This window comes from Psammomys obesus, unplaced genomic scaffold (assembly GCF_907164565.1).
Source record: "Psammomys obesus unplaced genomic scaffold, mPsaObe1.curated_primary_1811, whole genome shotgun sequence".
Lineage (NCBI taxonomy): Eukaryota > Metazoa > Chordata > Mammalia > Rodentia > Muridae > Psammomys > Psammomys obesus.
Genome location: NW_026591560.1, coordinates 803234 through 820831, shown reverse-complemented (window position 1 = coordinate 820831; position 17598 = coordinate 803234). Strand labels below are relative to the sequence as shown.

General features: G+C 56.2%; 1 protein-coding gene across 1 annotated transcript; it reads right to left on the bottom strand.

Annotated features, from left to right (window-relative positions):
* Positions 1 to 1028: 1028 nt before the first annotated feature.
* Plcb3 (phospholipase C beta 3) lies at positions 1029 to 16843 on the bottom strand. The gene is made up of 31 exons (XM_055610454.1): positions 16632 to 16843; positions 14072 to 14149; positions 13826 to 13894; positions 13605 to 13745; positions 13295 to 13374; positions 13160 to 13213; positions 12991 to 13066; positions 12774 to 12874; positions 12095 to 12261; positions 11870 to 12016; positions 10643 to 10883; positions 10373 to 10457; positions 10105 to 10291; positions 9286 to 9491; positions 7682 to 7778; positions 7520 to 7604; positions 7188 to 7312; positions 6391 to 6545; positions 6138 to 6299; positions 5435 to 5534; positions 5248 to 5352; positions 4977 to 5068; positions 3421 to 3574; positions 3301 to 3336; positions 2986 to 3178; positions 2471 to 2618; positions 2290 to 2366; positions 2109 to 2198; positions 1966 to 2023; positions 1678 to 1764; positions 1029 to 1596 (listed from the first exon to the last, which is right to left on the bottom strand). Exons 1-31 carry the CDS (start codon positions 16728 to 16730, stop codon positions 1393 to 1395), a joined length of 3699 nt encoding a protein of 1232 aa, XP_055466429.1. The 5' UTR covers positions 16731 to 16843; the 3' UTR covers positions 1029 to 1392.
* Between the last annotated feature and the right edge of the window lie 755 nt (positions 16844 to 17598).

The following is a 17598-nucleotide window of genomic DNA, read 5'->3' as shown; positions in this document are numbered from 1 at the left end:
AAAGGGGGTGTTTGGGAAAATGGAGGTCAGCCAGTCAGCAATATGGGACATGGAATACAGGAAAGTGGCAGATCTGGGAACAGGACATGGTCTGACAGCCGAAGAAGGTGACTTGGGCAATGGTAGGAATCTCAAAGGAGATCAGAGGCCTTAGCCCTGATCAGAAGCCCAACCCTGGCCACCCAGTTTTTCTGTCCTTCCCTACCCAATCTGTTTGCCTGGGGCTGCAACAAAAACAAAGCAAAGAAAACACTTCATTGGCAGGAGATAAGCCCAGATAAGAGGCTGCCTTCCTCTGGAGGGAGCAGCCAGTCCCCAGCCGCCAGGAAGCTGGGAGAGGCCTTGAAGAAGTGCCAGCCTGCCCCAGCTGCAGAGCCTGGCCCATCCTCTTGCCACAGGGTCTCTGGTGTTCCTGGCTGATCCTACAGGCTGCTGAAGACCTTGTAGCACAGAGCTAGCACACAGGCTATCCAGCCTCCCAGCAGGTCTCCACTTAGCCCAGTAAATGCAGCTTCCACTTGGGCCTGTCTCCATATCTGTAAAACAGGCAAAGGGTCTCCCTCACAGGGGTGAGGGGCCACAGGGCATTCACAGCGTGTCAGAGCCAGGCCAGCAAGTTCCTTTCTCCTAAGAGCTGTGGACCTTCTCACCAATCTGAAAACTCAGCTCCAATCAGCCACTCCATCCCTGTATGGGGCCCTCAGCAGCCCTGGCAGAAGACGCTGGGTGCTTAGGTCAGAGGGAACAGGAAGGGGGACAGGGAAAGCTTCCTGAAGCAGGATCTGAGCAAAGAAAGACAGGGAAAGGCTGAAGAGAAGAGACTAATGGGGCTCAGAGCAGAGGCGGGAAGGCCAGAGCCACCTCTAGCAGGGAAGGTCACCTTGGGCAAGGCAGCCAAGTTCAAACCTTGAAATTGCTAGGAGTCTGACCAGTGGCTTAACCCCATTTTACAGATGAGTAAACTGAGGCCCCAGAGGAAATGGCAGTACCAGAGCTAAAGTTTTCATCCAACCACACTGTACACAGGGTCCCTGAAGTCCGCTTTTATTCATGTAAAAAAAATCCCCATATAAAGGGTTGGCCTCTACTCCCCGGGACTTTAGGGCTGCATCCAGCTACTGCTCCTTGGGAGTGGGGGACAACCATCTTGTTCGACTGTAGTGGAGTACAAGCCCCAGCCATTTCTAGAGGCCTGGAGTTAGAAGGGAGGCTAAGGACCAAAGAAGCCCCAAGGAAACGAAGGGGGTTAGTGTGAGGCATTTGCCTCAGATTTTAAAAAAATAAAATTTCTAAAGATAAGAGGTTAACAAAAAAGAAAAACCAAAGCATTAGTGTCTTCTACCCACAGCCCAGTGCCCACCCAGTCCTGTGGCCACCTCTTGCTTAGCCAGTTCAGAGCTGGGTGTTCTCCTCCTGGCTCTCCGAGTCAGCTCCAGATAGGTGCCCACCACTCCCAGGCGCATGACCATTGCTGGCACAGGCCACCAGGGGGCTGTCCCCCAGCGCCTCTGAAGTCTCGCCCAGCAGGCACCGACGGATCTCCTGGGGCAACCTCTCCCGCTGTTCCTGACACTCCTGGGTCAGCTGGGCCAGCAGCTGCAAGAGGATGAGTGTCCTGGAGGGGCCAGGCTGCCCAGCCCCCTCGCCACCCGCCTGTCCGCCTCCTCTGGGCCTCACCTTAGGCTCCTCTTCCACTAGCTGCTGGAGGATTTGCTGATGCCCTGCCACCAGGCGTTCATGGCGCTGCTTCTGGGCCTCCTCCAGCTGTAAAGGAGGGCGAGAGTTGAGCTGAGGGAGGGGCAAGGCCTGGGGGCACTGAATGGTGGGAGGGGTCAGCGCTCCCAAGGACGCTAAAAGTGTTGGATATGATGCATGTACCAGGATGTCGGTGGGTGCAGTCCCTGGATAAAGGCATTAGGAGAGTAATGTGGCACCAAGCCAGGAAGAGAGGTGGGGCTCACTCACCCGTCGGATGGAGTTGACCGACTCCGTGATGTGCCTCCGATTAATCTCTGTCAGTTCCCTGCAGAGGTGAAAGGGATGGCTGGGTGCCCAGGCTTTCTCCCTGCCTCCCCTCACTCAATGGCGCCCGGCCCCAGCACACTTACACCTCCTTCTTGTGTTTCTCTCTTGTCTTGGCCTCTGAGATACTATTGTTGCGCTTCCTGTCCAGGATCTTCTGAAGCTCCTTCTTCTCCCTGCAGCAGCAAAGAGGGACAGGACTGGGTCAGAGGCGGGGCTCTGGGCGCCAGAGTCCCACTGCACTCACACAGGATCTTCTGTCTTTACCTTTCATTCATCTCCTTCAGCCTCTTGAGCTGAGTTGAGTGTGCGTCCAGGACAACCTCCCTGAGCCGCTGCTGAGCCTGGGGAGGCAGGCAGCCAGAAGGTAACGTGGGGCCGATGTGGGCAGCTTCCTGGTCCACACAGGAAGCTGACTCTCCCTGCCAACACCACAAGCCCCTCTCACCTGTCTCAGGTGCTCCAGCCTCCGTTCCGTCTCTGCATCTGCCTGGGCCTCCCTCAGCTCCAGCAGGCTCTGTACCTGTCGATTCTGGAACTCTCGATACTGCTTGGCTTCCATTTCCTCCTCCATGTCCTCATTGGTAGCTCTGCCCCTGTAGGGAGAACTTTCTCAATAATGCCGGGTCTTGGTATAGGAGGACAGTTAGAGCAGGGCTCAATGCCAGCAGGCAGTGGCAGGCACCAGCCAGGTGAAGTATGCTATGCAAATCAAGAGGCCCCAGCAGGGGTCAGCAGCTGTTCCTTAGCTCCACACAGGAGTTGGGTTCCTGCTTCTTGGCGGGGGGGGAACTTCAGAAGAGGTGGAACTCCCAGGAAAGAGTGAGGACCCAGTATGGGAGCCTGCCTTCACCTCCCTGTCATCTGAGCATGCCCACCCAGCCTGGAGACTCACACGCACACTTCCCTCCAGTGTTGCTGTCAGCACACCACACAGGTGGCAACAGGCTGCAGGGCACTCACGGGGCACTGGGGGAGGGCCGGCACTTGCCCTCAGCCCTGGCCTGGGCCAGTGCATCCAGGAGGCGGCGGGTGAGGGCCACAGCCTTGCGCTGGTGCTTTTTATGCAGCTCCCTCAGGTCTCGATCCTGCCGGCTCTGGAGCTTCACCATAGCCTTGTGGCTTCGGAGCTCCTCCAGAGGGCTAGGGGTCACGTCTGCAAGGGGGAGCAAAGGAGGCAGGGTAGCAGGCAAGGTGGGCCCGAGGTGGGCCGGGCATTGCTGAGCTGGGTGGGGCTGATGCCCACCAGGTGATCGTGCCCCAGCTTAGACCTCTTACCAGAGAGGATGCTGGCAATCAAATCATCTCGCTGCCCTGGAAAGCAGAGCCGTGGTGAGCTGAGGGATCTGGCTGGGGCTGGCTCCCCTTGGCCCACCCGTAGCACAGGCTGTCCCTTACCTGGGCTACTGAGGGAGGTGCTAGTGGGGGAGGTGGTAGGGCCTGGAGGCCATCGAGGCGAAGCTTCCAGTGGGTTAGGTATGGGGTTAGAGGAGACCTGTGACCCTGGCTGTTGAGACTGGGTCTCCTGATAAGTCTCTGTACTGGCTTGAGCCTGTAAGAGAGAATGCCCTTTCTAAAGATGTTCTCTCCATCCCTCTTGGGTCCTTCCACCTCCTGGATGCCCTATACCTCTACCAGCTCCCTCTGCCTACACAATGAGATAAACAACAGGCACCCCTAGCCCCTTGTTCACAGCAGCCAGGAAGGCTATTACCAGATCACTGCATGTCTTCAGCTCCCAGATGATTCTGGAAAAGCCTGGCCCAGCCCCAAGAGTCCTCCCTCTGTCCCTCCCTCCCTTGCCTGGTGGTTTGTCCTCCTCCTGGATGCTCAGCTGCTGATTTAATCAGCAAAGGAAGCAACTGCAGAGCGGGCACCAGTCTCTTCGACTAACAGCTCCTCACAGCCCTAATTGCAGTCATCTCTTTCCTGGCCGCCACAGGCCCATGGGGACTGGGTCAGGACATGTGGCTGAGCCTCTGCTCCTGACACCTCCCGCTGAAGCCACTATCTCCTCATGGCTTTTCTGGCTTCCAGTGCCCCAGTGTATGGAAACCCCAGGCTCTGACCCCACCTGGGGCTTGAGAAAATGCAGTCTAGACACAACGCAAATCAGTGCAGCTGGGTACGTCCTCTTTCAAGAGCCCGCAACTGAGCTGCGGGCAGAGCATTTGCCTGGCCTGCTTAAGACCCTGGGCTCCATCCATATCCAGCATTGGGGAGAAGAGGTAAGGGGTTAGAAAACTGACTGACTCAGCAACATGTTTGCCATGAAAGCATGAGGTCCTGTGGTCAGATCCCTTGGTGCCTACAGCCCCAGTGCTGGGGTAGGCAAAGACAGGGGGATCCCCTGAGTCCACTGGCCAGCCAGTCTGGTTCAATGAGAGACCCTACCTCCGAAAATAAGGTGAAGAGTGTCTCTAGAAAACCACAGACACATGTATGTACACACATACCAACATGTTTACACACAGAAGGAAAGACCCACAGTCCTTCCGCCCATGGCAAGCCATCCAACGCCCCTGTGCAACATGGCAGAAAGGTCAAGCTTTCGGGGCTGAAAATGCGCTGGGATCCCAGCCAGGCTGTATGAAGCCGAGCCACTTCCCATAGCCTCAGTGTCCCATCTCTTGTGAGGAACATGGCAATGAGCCAAGGATGTGACTGACCTCCCTCTAGGCCTGGCAGCAAGCTGGCACTTAGCAGCCACTTGACTTCATTTCCAGGTTTGAGTGAGACAAAAGAACCCAGAAAAGGGAGCAGGCTTCCCAGGCATGAGCTGGGCTGGTGAGACATGAAACCAGGGTCTGCAGTAAGACACTTAACAGCATAGTTTGGAGAGAGGCATCAGATGGCAGGGCTGGGAGCTGGGGGTACCTGTGGAAGAGTTGTCCACTGGTCTCCAGTGTCATGGTGGGCCTAGCCCTGCCCACCTCCACTGTGGGCCCACTTACCTCACTCTCCCCAATGAGAGCGGCCAGCTGCTTGGCCCGCTGGTCCATCAGGCTGACATGTTTGATGGGGTTAATCAGGGCCTCTGCATAGTCTGGAGGAAGCAGAAGGCCCAGTCTTCAGACCAAAGCCCAGGCCACACTCTTCCTGCCAGCACAGGGCTCCAAGGCTGGGAAGTCTGACACCACTTGAACTGGGGCACCTAATTTAGCCATTGCCCAACCCCAGCCCCCACCCTTCTGGCTCCTGCTGTGGCCTACCACCCTGCCTCACCCTGGTGGTCATCTGGGATGTAGTCAGAAGCCTCAGTGTAGATAAGCAGGGCAGGCAGGCACAATGGCTGGTTGGCCTCATTTCGCAGGCAGACATAGTGATATCCTGGGTGGGCAGGACAGCAAGGTGGGTAGGCCTGGCTAAATCCCCAAGCCACCCCAGTGCCACCCAAAACCTAAGGACTCACCTGAGCGAATAGCAGAGACAGGCAGGATGCGGTGCCCAACAAACCTGCCACCCTCCTCAAAGGCTGCAATACGAAGTGAGGCCAGCGTGGGCAGCACAACCTGTGGAGCCCAGACTGCTGAGCCATGGGGTAGACCTAAGGCCATTATACCACAACCACCAAGGCTTCACCCTCAGAGCACAGAAACCCAGCTCAAGGGAGGACCAGTGACCACTAAGAGTCCTGAGGCAGGAACACCAGAAGCCCTCAGGGCGATCCATAGGACAAGACAGGTCACATCATGGCCTGCTTAGCAACTCAGTATAGTTCTGAGCCATGTGTATAAATTCAGGACACACCTCAACCAGGTCAAGAGCAGAGGCCACATTCCCATGACACATTACGAGGGAGATCAAGCTTGTAGCTGTGGTCTCTGGCAAGCGCTCCCTGCCTTGGAGATGAGGCAGGCAGTATCTGTTCCTCATGTAGAGAAGGAACAAAATGACACAAGACAGGACATGCTGTCATCATCCCTACCCTACAGCCCCTGTCTCTCCTTATCACACCTGTCACTCAGAAGAGGACAGGGAACTCAAGCCTGACCCAGGGTCTGGAAGGTCATTTGCCCTTCCCATCTTCTGACCATCAGTCACTACCAGGGCCTGACCCCTACTGAGAGCACGGATAAATCAGGGTGGGTTGGCCTGCTACATTGTGGACTCACCTTGGGGAAGTCAAAAGGCTCCTCATCCCACACAGGGTTAAATGAGTTCCCCTGAGATGTCCGTGTGCGGTATTTGCGTCTTGTGTCGACTGGGAGACCAAACATGTCCACCTCGACATAGATACCCACCTTCCTGTCAGACAGGAACTGCCCCGAAATCACCTGGGGAAGGACAGCCCAAGAAAGTAAGTAAGGCAGCTGCTGTGTGTCTTGCCCTCAGAAAACCCTAGGCCCAACCCCACCCAGGCCCCACCTTGACCCGCAAGGCGTTGGCCACTATGCCATCTACGATGACCTCAGTGAAGGGGTCAAAAGACTTGTCCGGCCGCCGCATGAACTCAGGCTTGAGCAAGTACCCACTGCGCCCGTTGTACTCAAACACCCCTGCGTTGAGCTGCATTGGCATGTCTGTAGGCAACACAGGCAGGGTTAGTTAGGTGGCCTAGCCGGGGAGAAGGGGGGCAGGGGGGGGAGGTCAGCCAGAGTTCAAAGCCCAGGACCAGGGATGATGGGTTCAAATGGACTCAAGGGTCCAGGTTCAAGAACAACTAGACAGGTGAGGGTCCACAGAATTAGCTAAGGTGAGGGCTCAGGACAAAGTCTGGGTTAAAGATGGGTCAGGGTTAAGGAGGATGTACTGGCCAGTTTTATGTCAACTTGACCCCAACCAGAGTCACTTCGGAAGAGGGAAACTCATTTGAGAAAATGCCTCTCACCAGATTGGCCTGTGGTGCTTTTTTCTTTCTTTCTTTCTTTTTTTTTTTTTTTTTTTTTTGGTTAATGATTGATATGGGAGGGCTTATCCCACTGTGGGCCACCCCCGGGGCTGGTGATCCTGGATGCTGCATTAAGGCAGATCGAGCAAGCCACAAGAAGCAAGCCAAATGCAGCATTCCTCCGTGGCTTCTGCTCCAGTTCCTGACCTTGCTTCCCTCAGTGATGGGCTTGGAAACTGTATGATGAAATAAACCCCTTCCTTCCCAAGTTGCTTTTGGTCACATTGTTTTTTCCCCACCAATAAAAACTCTAAGTGAGAGGGCCAGAGCTCACCCAAGGTCTGGAAGTTGAGGGCAACAAGCTGGCAACCCACGTTCCAGAAGAGGTGAGGCATGTAATTGGAGGAGTCCACACGGGTGCCCTTGGGATAGATGCGGCTAAGCTGCTTTTTGTTGTATCTGTGGTTGGTGGTCAGGGCCATAAGGGAGTGAGACACCCGCTGCCAGTCTCCACCTCTGGCCCCATCCCGAGGCTCTCAGAATCCCATTCCCTGCAAAGCTGTCCCTGCTGCCCCAGGCCTTCACACCTCAACCTACTGAGGACCCCACGCATACTGTGATCCTCCCTGCCTGACCCCATTCCAGGCCCAGTGACTGGGAGGATACTCCACAAACTCCATGGGACTCTTGGTCAGTTGCTCCATTGCCTTGGTCTCAACGAAGGATGACATCTCGAAGCACTTGTTCCTTTCTGGGGGTGGTGGAGGGAAGGTGTAATACCTGGCAAGGCCAGGCAGGGCCAGCTCCCAGTCACCCATCCCCACTCACTTCGAGCTGCTTCAAAGGACTTGAACTTGACGGGCTCAATGTAGTTGACAAGTGTCGACATCTCCTCGGTGGCATTGACCTCACTGCTGGCTGTGCCCTGCAGGCCCCAAACTCAAGGTCAGCATTACCAGATGTCCCTTACTGTTCCCCGCCCCCCCACCACACACACAAAAGAGGGGCTGGCCCTTTCCCACACCTGCAGGCATACTGCCCAGCAGCTTCCTGTAAGATGGCATATCACCTTGATAAGAGGCTTCTCGCTGGCCTGCGCGTGCGCACTTGCGCGCAAGCACACGCACGCGCACACGCGCGCGCACACACACACACACACACACACACACCCTCCCCAACTCAGGGGCTCTCTCAAATCTACCCTCCCACAACAGCCACAGTGACCTTTCTGTCACCTCTACGCCCCAGAATTCCCCTTGAAACCCCCTCTTCTTGTACTAGTCTCCCCTGACACAGGGCCTTGGCACTTGCTAGTCTGACCTCTTTAGGTTTAAGTCTCTGCTTCAGCTTCTCTGCCACAGCACAGTCCCTTTTCCTGACTCTGCAATTCTGTATCCTTTTTTACTTAAACTCTTCTTTTTCAGTATTTTCTTTTTTTTTTTTTTCCTTTCTTTTTTCTTCCTTAGTTTATTAACTTATTATGTATACACTGTTCTGCCTGCATGCCGGAAGAGGACACCAGATCTCATTACAAACGGTTGTGAGACACCATGTGGTTGTGGGAACTGAACTCAGGACCTTTGGAAGAGCAGCCAGTGCTCTTATCCTCTGAGCCATCTCTCCAGCTTACTTAAACTCTTAACTCTATTTATTACTTTCGTGTGTGTGTGTGTGTGTGTGTGTGAGAGAGAGAGAGAGAGAGAGAGATTGAGTGTGTAAGTGTGGGTACTTGCTGCCACAGTGCACACATGTTAATCAGAGGACAAGTTCTAGGTCAGAGGTCTAGAGGTCAGTTCTGTCCTTCTGCCTTGGGTTCCGGGTATCACACTCAGGCCACCAGGTAAGCACCACCGCTGGCTATGTCATCTTGCCAGTCCTGTTCTCTAATACTTTTTTTTTTAATAATTATTTTTATTTATTTATTTTGAGACAGTCTATGTTGCTCTGGATAGCCTAGAACTCACTGTGCGGATAGACCAAGCTCAACTCAAACTTAGAGATCGACCTGCCTCTGTCTCCTGAGATTAATGGCACGCACTGGCACGCTCTTTTGTTTGTTTGTTTGAGACAGTTTCTCTGTGTGGCCTTGACCGTTGTGGAACTCACTCTGTAGATCAGGCCGGCCTCAAACTCAGAGATCCACCTATTCATGCCTCCCAAGACTAGGATTAAAGGCGTGCTCCCCAACACCTGGCTAGCTTTTATTGTTACATTTTTATTTGTTTATTTATGATATGTAAGGGGGACAGGCATGTAGAGGCAGCTGCTTTTACTAGCGGAGCCGTGAGGTTTCCTTGCATCCTAACTCTTGCATACTCATTCGCACACCTGCTTAAACTGGGGCCTACATGCACCGAGCTCCCAGAGAGCAAACGACCAGCACAATGGCTGCCACCAAGCAGGTGCTCAGCAAACCCGCCTGTGGCCCTCACCTCATCAGTGGTGGGTTTTTTCGGATCCGTTGTTTCCTCTTCTTCTTCATCTTCCTCCTCATCCTCTCGGTCAGCAGGTATGAGAACATTAGGTCCCCGGTTGAGGCCCTCCTCGCCCAGAGACTTCTGGGGCTCCAGGCTGGTCTTCTCAAGTCCCACTTCCTCCCCATTGCTTAGGCCAGGGCAGCTGTCAGAGCTGGGGGACCCTGTCCGAGGGCCAAGGGTCAGATGTCAAAACCACAGGCTCATGCTGAGGCCTGAAGGTTGTGCTCAGTACGGGTGGGGTGTGCCCTCTTAGACGAGTACAGCTTTGGGAGAGGGTAGAGGTCAAGGTCTGGGTAGCATTAAAGCTGTGGTTGCCCAGAGATGTCACAGGTCACAGTTATATATAGCAGGGAACTAGAACAGCCTGAATAGCAGCTAACCAGTGACATAGTGGGGCTGCAAACTGGGCTCCCCAGAGCCATACCCAGCAGGAATTACTGGGGTGAGCAGTTAAGTGTCATGTGATGATGGACCTCAGTAAAGTGACTGGGCAAAGGTTAGCTGAAATTTTAAGTAGCTGGTTGAACAAAGACTCAGTAGAGGTTACAAATCAAGTGTCTGGGGCCCAAGGGAAGAGGTTCGATGAGGTCAAAGGTCAGAATCCAAAGCCCTACCCTGGCCAGACAGCAGTGATACATTGGAAGTCAGGGCTGAGAGATCACTACCCAGCCAAGAGGTGGTAAGAAAGGAGGTCAGGGGCCGAGTGATGGAGACAATGGGGTGAGAGGTCAAGTCACTGTTAGGATCAGGGCTGGAGGTCAGGCCAGGCCATACCAAGCTGAGGTGAGGAAGGCTCTGTGGCGGCTGAGCTCTCACTCAGGGCTGAGTTGCTCTGCTCCAGTGGCCGCTTGCGAACTGAGCTGTCAGGGGCACCTGTGCTGGGCCGGTGTCTCTTCTTATTCTTCACCAGGATACGACCCATCAGGTCCTGTGGACTAGGCAGGGGAACGCCCGCAGATAGCTGGGCAGTGTGGACAAGTCAGGACCTGTTCAGTCACCCTTCACCTCCACACACCCTGCCTTAACTCCAAGCCCCCCATACCGGGTACTTGTCAAGTGGGTCAATGAGCAGTGCATCCCCAAAGATAGAACGGCAGTACTCAGCCATCTTGGCCTGCTGCTTTGCCCTGTGGGGACAAGGTCAGAGCTCTGAGGTTCCCAGGGGAGTTGAGGCAGCTCAGGCCAGAGGCCTATAGAGTGGGTGAGCATCCCCAGGGTCAGAGGTGATGAAAGCATTCAAGGATGAGGGCTGCGTTGGGGTCTACCCTCCCTCAGAGGGCTCTCTAGAGATTCCCTGGGCAGGCCCACTCACGAGTCCACATGGTTCTCGAAGGAGAGGATGACAGGATAGGGTGAGGTCTTGAAGGCTGACTCAGCAATGGCCTCCAGCACATCACGTAATGGCACCTCAGTGGTCATGGTGAAGCCATGGGTAATGAAGGGCTCTTCCTCTGGTGGCCGTCCTTTCCATACATCCAGCTCCACACAGCGGCAACCCCACAGCAGTGCCTGGCGGTACATCTCCACCGACGACGTCCCAGCCAGCTGGCCCGCTGCAGGTGAGGCTGGGTCACTATCCACTGGCCACCCAGCTCCATGCGGGACCAACCCAGACTGGGGACAGAGAGGCCCCCAACATAGCCCAGTTCCAGGTGGTACACTCTGGCCAGCCTTTTGGTCCTCCGCTCACTGTGGAGCCAGCACCACTGCCCCCAGAAGGAAAGGGCAGACATCCTAAACCCCAGTCCCTGGCATTCACCAGGTCGGCGCAGAGTAGGCATTCAATAGCATTCGCAGACCCGGCTGGCTCCTCCCCCAAGGCTCCCATTCTCTCACACAAAACACCCCCAGCACTGCCCCACTAGCCTGAACTATGGGCTCCCTAGTTACCTTCCAGAGCTCCCTAGGACCTAACTAGTATTTACTGTATCTACTCCTACCCCCCATGCCTGGCCCGCACCAGCCATACCACCTTTCCTCTTAGGGGGAGCACCTCCCTGCCTCCAACCAAATCTCCACAGAACCTCTGACAATCTCCCAGTGCTTCCCCACTTCAGGCCGTCCAAAGAAACTCTTTGCCATTCACACCGAAATGGGAAGCCTTCTAGACCTGCCTCCGCTTTCCAGCCTTCTCTCACGGGCCGAATCCTACTGTGTGCCTGCCTGTAGGCCCATGTTCCACCCATCCTGGCTTCCTTTTTTGCGTCTCCTGGGTCTATGCACGTGGTAGACCAGCACTCGATCCCTGAGTTGCGCCCTCAGCCCTTTTTTACTTCTAAAACCACCTCCTTCCTGTCCAGACATCTGTACAGGCTACTCCTGCATAATGCCAACGGATAAGCCCTCAGTCCCTCCCCAAGGACACTTCAAGACACCCACCCATGAGGCACCACCCCACAGAGAAACTGACTCTAGGGCAAGCTCCTGCCCCTTCCCCAGAGTTAGCCAATGAATTATCAGGTTGAAAACTTGTCCCCCAAAGGAGAAGCACGTGAGGGCAGAGGATGTGGGCGGTTTAGCTCCCTGCTCTCTCTCTCACCAGTGAGATAGGTGTTGTGTGAGGAATTGATGAAGTATGCACTCAGTGGCTGTGTCATGTCCATGCTGAGATCCAGGGCTTCCAGAGGCAGAATGCCATTCTCCTCCCCTCCCAGGTAGCGGCTGAAACCCTCCATAGACATCTGGTCTGGGGATGGGGTACCAACAGGTCAGCTGGGCTTGGTCCATTCCCACCCCCGCTGCCCCACTGCCACTAGCTGCTCACCGCGCTCCAGGAACTGCTGGTTAGGCTCATACTTCTCGATGAGCAACCGAGCCTGTGAGGGCCGCAGAGGTGGGTACAGCACTTCATTGAGTCTTGGGTCTCTTTGCTTCTGGTTGATAAAGTCCATGAGCTGCTCCAGGGTGAGATATGGCTTGCCCTTGGCACCTCTGGAGGGGCCCAGAAGCTGGGTCAGGCTATAGGCTTGGCTCCCACCTGGTGCTAAGCCCTCACCCTGGGAGACGGAAGTGGGAAGGCCTGCCCCTAGCTTCAGCAGCCACAGATTGGTATTCTGGGCCTCAGTTTCCCTGTCCTCTCTCCTGACAACTCAGCACTATCAAGCAGAAGACAGACTAGCATCAGCATTCATAAGGGCTTTAGAAGCTGCTAACTGCTCAACCCCACACTCTGAGCCTCTAGACCCCAGCACCAGTCTTGGTTCTGGCCTCTCACACTATGGTGGCTCAGGCAGGTCCCACCACATGTCTGAGCCCCTTGGGTCACATCCTGAGTGGGCCCCTGCGGCAAAGGGGCCACAGAGCTCCAGAAACCACATGAGTACCCTGGGCAGTTCCCTCCTTTCTCACCCTGGCACCCGCAAACCCGCCCACCTGAACCCCTCTTCACTGAGCAGAAGCCAGAGGCAGAGGCCAGCCTACAGGAGCCACTCCCAGGTGCTTACATCTCCAGCAGGATCTTGTCAATATCCGGTCGCAGACATAGCTTGTTCAAGAACCGCTCAAAGATTTCCAAGGAAAACTCATCAGGCCGGATGGACTCACTCTGAGGGTGAGGAGTGTTCAGTGAGAACTTAGGGCGGCCAGTTCCAGAAAGTGGGCACCCACCCGCTGTGACACCCCACCCTGCCCCACCCTCACCCTGACCCTGGCCCCACACACCCGGTTGAAGTTGAGGCCACAGGACTCCAGCGCAGTCTCCACCCGCTTCTTGTCTGCTGAGAACATCTTCAGAATGCTGATGCAGGCGGGAGGGGTCAGGGTCAGTGGGGGGCAAAGTGCACCAAGGTCAGGGCAGGACAGAAGATGCTGAGGGGAAGGGGGTGCTCACTTCTTGACCGGAATTCGTCCATCCTGGTTCACCTGCAGCTTCAGCTTCGTGTATCTGGGGAAGCAGGTGAAAGGGTCAGATCTGAAGACTGGTCAGCTGGACCCCCAATGCTCCCCTGGGTAACCCATGGCTCACGCTTTCCGCAGGAAGGTGTTCCGGGAGGCGTTCTGAGCCAATATGTTCATAGCTAGTTTAAACAACTCCTCGGACCAGACCTGAGAATTAGCACACAGGGAAGAGGTGAAGGGGACAGAGGAGCTGGCCCAGCCACAGCCTACATCCAGAATAGGGTCTGGTGTATATAACATCAAGAGGACACAACATGCCTGTAATGCCCACACCTGAGAAACTTAGGCAGGAGAATCGCCCTGAGGCCAGCCTGGGCTACATAATGTCTTCCAGTGAAGCATCTGCCCTCCTGGGTTGTCTCTTGACCCCAACCCACCTTAACTGTGTCATCTTGCACAGCCATGAAGTTCAAGAACGTGATGTTTACTGGGTCTGGCCCAGCCACCACTGTCATCAGCTTCTCCTCCACCCGGGCGTCAGGGCCCCCAAAGCCCAGGACTTCTCGAATCTTGGGGTCCTGTGTAGTGAAAGCCAAGGTGAGGAGAAGGAGTGTCTTGTCCCCTGACAACCCTGTCAGTAGGAGGTCTTATCTCTCACCTTGGGCAGGCGGGCATAGCGGCCTGTCCTTGTGTCCCTGATGGAGCTGATGTCCAGTGTGTCTACCTCCTGGGGAAACCAGAGCCAAGGTTTATGTCTAAGAAGTACGAGGGGACTTTAATCTTCCCACCCAGGCTGGAGAATGGCCACCCCCTGGCTAGGCCTTACCCCCAGGGCAAGGAGGACTGAGCGGAGGCCACCCATATGGGCCTAGGCCAGAGCCGGCAGTACCAGCACCACTCTCACCATGTTGGGTCCAGTCCAGTACAAGAAGAAGCCACTGGGATCCACACGCAGGGTTACCAGGTTCCGACTGGAGGCCTCCTGAGGGCAGTACAAGAGAACAAAAGGGCCCTGGAGTGAGAGCTGGGGTGGGCTGGGTTCCTGCCAGGGACCCACGAGGAAGCGCCTCCAGCCGAGTGGTGCTCCTGGAGATGAAGACTAGCATAGCATTCAAGCTCAGCCCCGAACGCCCCACCCAGTTTCCCCTCCACCTTGAGGTTCTATCCCCTAGGCTACTAGCTACTCGGGCCCCATCACCCAGCCTTTGCCACACCCTCTCCTGTGCTTTCCTTTCTTCTCTGCCCTTGAAAGTGCTGTGGAGGCCTCCAGGAGCCCATCCTAGCCTTGTTTTCCCCAGAATGCCTGAGAGGTCAGGGGTGCTGGAACCCTCTGCCTCACAGCCCCCTTTACTTTGGCACACTCCTACTGTATCAGAGCAGAGGGGCTCGGGAGCCTGGATCTGAAGCCTTTCTGTATCCCTTGAGGCCTCCCAGTAACTGGCCACCCTAAGATCTGTTTTACAGCTCATCATCCGTCATACTACCTTATTCGATCCCCATCGTCTCTAGGCTCACCCCATCTTATAGAAAAGCCCCCCTCCCCCAGATGACTAGGCAGGGAGTTTAATCTTCTTCCTAACAGCCCTCTAGGGACTGACAGAAGGGCAGGATACTAGGAATATACCCATTCTCTGAAAATGACTCCGTCAATGATGCCCAGGGCTATACCATGTGCTAAGGACTAGCCAGGACATACACTCCAGTCAGCAGAGCTCCCCTTCAGCCAAAAGAGGATTCAAATCCCCAAACGGCTGCTTAGACAGTCCTGCCACCAGCAGTGCACACTCCCAGTCCCACAGCCCCAACTGTGAACCTTGTCCAGTTCTACATCCTGAATTTCAAAAGCCCCTCCTCATGCTCCCCAAAGTCCTGTGAGGTACATCCTGCCATAACCCCCTTTTTACCCAGGAGGAAACCGAGGAGTCAGGTTTTGCAGAGGTATACTAGCAAAGTCTTAGGACTTGGGAAACAGAAAGCCACGACCCCTGCAGGACCCCTGCTCCTGGTCTCATCGTCAACATCACAGCAGAGGCCTCAGTTTCTCTCTTGGGAAAAGGGGATTGCACAGCCCCACCCATACAGTCTTGGTTTACAAAAGGACAGCAGCTGATCTGGGGACACAGGGCCCTAAACCCATGGGATTCATAATCCTTCCACTCTAACGGCAGGCAGACACTGGGTCCCAACCTCTCCAGGAGATTCCAAACCTTGCCCTGGGCCTGCCTACCCAGCCTCAACAAGTGCTAGAAAAGGGAAAATTAGTGGGTACTGTCCCTGGAGCCCCTGAGATACCGACGTCAGGGGCCTAACCTCCAAAGGCCACCCAGGACCCTGGCTCTTCAGTTCCAAACTGTGCTCAGCACCCCCACCCACCCCAGGCCCTCTCCCTGTTTCCACTTCCTTATTTGGGTTTATCACACTGCAAGGAAAAGGAGAAACTTTTCCCTTTAGGCTGGGCTGGGGGAAGGGGTCTCCTGGGGCCTCTGGGGTGCCTAGGCACCCCTTGCCCAGCACACCTGCCGCTAAAGCCACGCCCCCAGTCCCTCCCCTTAGTTCCCACTCCTGCCCCACCCAGCCGGAAAGAAACCTAGCGTCTTCCAGGCCTATGGCCCAACTGGGAAGGAACAGTAAGGAAGCTCAGGCCGCTGGGTTGAGGCCCTAGGGAGCGAGGGGCCCAGGGGGCAGGGGAGGGAACGGTACGAAAACGTGGGTGAGATGTAGGATCTGGATAAGAAGCCGCAGGTGGGCATCGGGAAAGGACCAGGGGAAAAGCAGTAAAAAATGGGGGCCAGGATTTATTGGGGTTCAAAGTCACTAAGTTAAGGAGTGGGGAGCAAAGTTCCTAGAGTTGGAAGAACCTGGAAAGGGGCGAAGTCTCCAGTAAGGAGTGAGTTGGTGCTCCCACCTGAACAGAAAGCTCGCTGTCCAGAAGCGGAGCGAAGGGGTACCAACCAGGGCAGGGTGAAGAGAGTGATGAACAGAACTGCTCAGGCGCGGCACTGAGAAGAGTGGGATCCCAGTGGCACCCCACCCAGGACAAGGATGCCCTATGGCCCCGAGAGTCCAGTGCCAGGCGCAGGGATCTGGGGACCAGAACCAGAATTCGTCTGGCAAGGTTGGGAAAGAGTGTGAGAAGAGGGACAGGATTTACTGGGGTTCAAAGTCTCCACGCCAAGGAGTGGAGAGCCTAACTGACCACAGCTGAAGGACCAGGTTGCGGAGGGGGGGGGGGGGGGGGGGGGGGGGGGGTAAAATCGAAGAGGGGGGGGGGGGGGGGGGGGGGGGGGGGCGACAAAGTCTTCAATTACCAAGAGGACAGGGGACTCAAGTTTCCGGAGTGCAGCAAGGCTGGAATGGGGGGGTGCCATGGTCAAGCAACGCTTAAGCGGGGGTCCCTGGCATCCAGCCGAATGTGAATGAAGGAATCCTCCGATCTTGGCAGGGCAGGGGACAGCCACTCTTACCTCGTCCCATTTGATGAACTTACTCCCGCGCCGCAGGGTCTCCACCACGGTGGGCGGCTCCAGCTGCAGCGCGTGGACTCCGGGCCTGGCGCCCGCCATGGCCAAGCCAGGGGCGGCTCGGGGACCTACGGGGCCCCGACGGGAACCGACGGTGCCGCTGCTCTCTCCACACGCTCCCGCGCGGCCCGCTCCGGCCCCGCGGCGTCAGCGCCCGCCCGCCCGCCAGCCAGTCTGTCCCGGACGGACCGGAGACTCGGCGCCCGGCCCCGCCCCCGCCCGACCCCGCCCCGTCGGGCGGTGCCGCCCCCTCCCACCGCGGCCTGACGGCCCGGACTGCGGCGGCGCCCCCTGGCGGTCGGGGCTGTGACTGCAGCCGGAGGGAGGATGGAGCGGAGTTGCGGGGGGCGGGAGGGTCTTTGTTGGTGGGCTCAGTAGGACTTAATTTTTCTGGGGCCTTGGATAAAGTGAGAGAGCTTGGGGCCACGGCACTATTGAGGGTGCACCTGAATGGACGGGTGTTGGAGCTGCTTAACGTGGGCCAAGGTCAGCCGGTTGAGGGCTCAAAGTATTTAAGGCGGAGATAATAAGGGTTGGGGGACGCAGAGCCTTGTCTCCCACCCGACTCCTGCCGCACTTAACTGAGCTCAGGAAACGTCACCCCAGCTCTCTCCATCCCATCCCACCCGCGTGCCCTCACTTCGCCTCAACCCCTCCTGCTGCAGCGCAGTCCCCCCTCCCAGGGAGCACTTAGCTGGCTAATGGGCCTCCCGCCGGCAGGCGCCCCTCCCCCGTCCCTACCCTTGGAGGCTTGGAGCTGCCACCTCCTTTGAGGACCCAGGCATCCTGGCTTTCCAGAGAAAACCTTGGCGCAGTTCTTGTGCTGCTGACCCCGTGATGGGAGCCAGTGTCTGTGAGCCTCCTAGATGAAAACTGCATAGTAAAGAATGGTTGTTTGCCCAGAGGGGAC

Bases quoted from the DNA above. Each gene is read 5' to 3' on its own strand.
- Plcb3 (XM_055610454.1), bottom strand. From the start codon at position 16,730: ATGGCGGGCGCCAGGCCCGGAGTCCACGCGCTGCAGCTGGAGCCGCCC. The intron at 12,017-12,094 runs GTGAGCAGCTAG...CCCCATCCCCAG, and splicing joins CCAGCAGTTCCTGGAGCGCG to ACCAGATGTCTATGGAGGGT. The intron at 10,884-11,869 runs GTGAGAGAGAGA...CCTCACCTGCAG, and splicing joins ACACAACACCTATCTCACTG to CGGGCCAGCTGGCTGGGACG.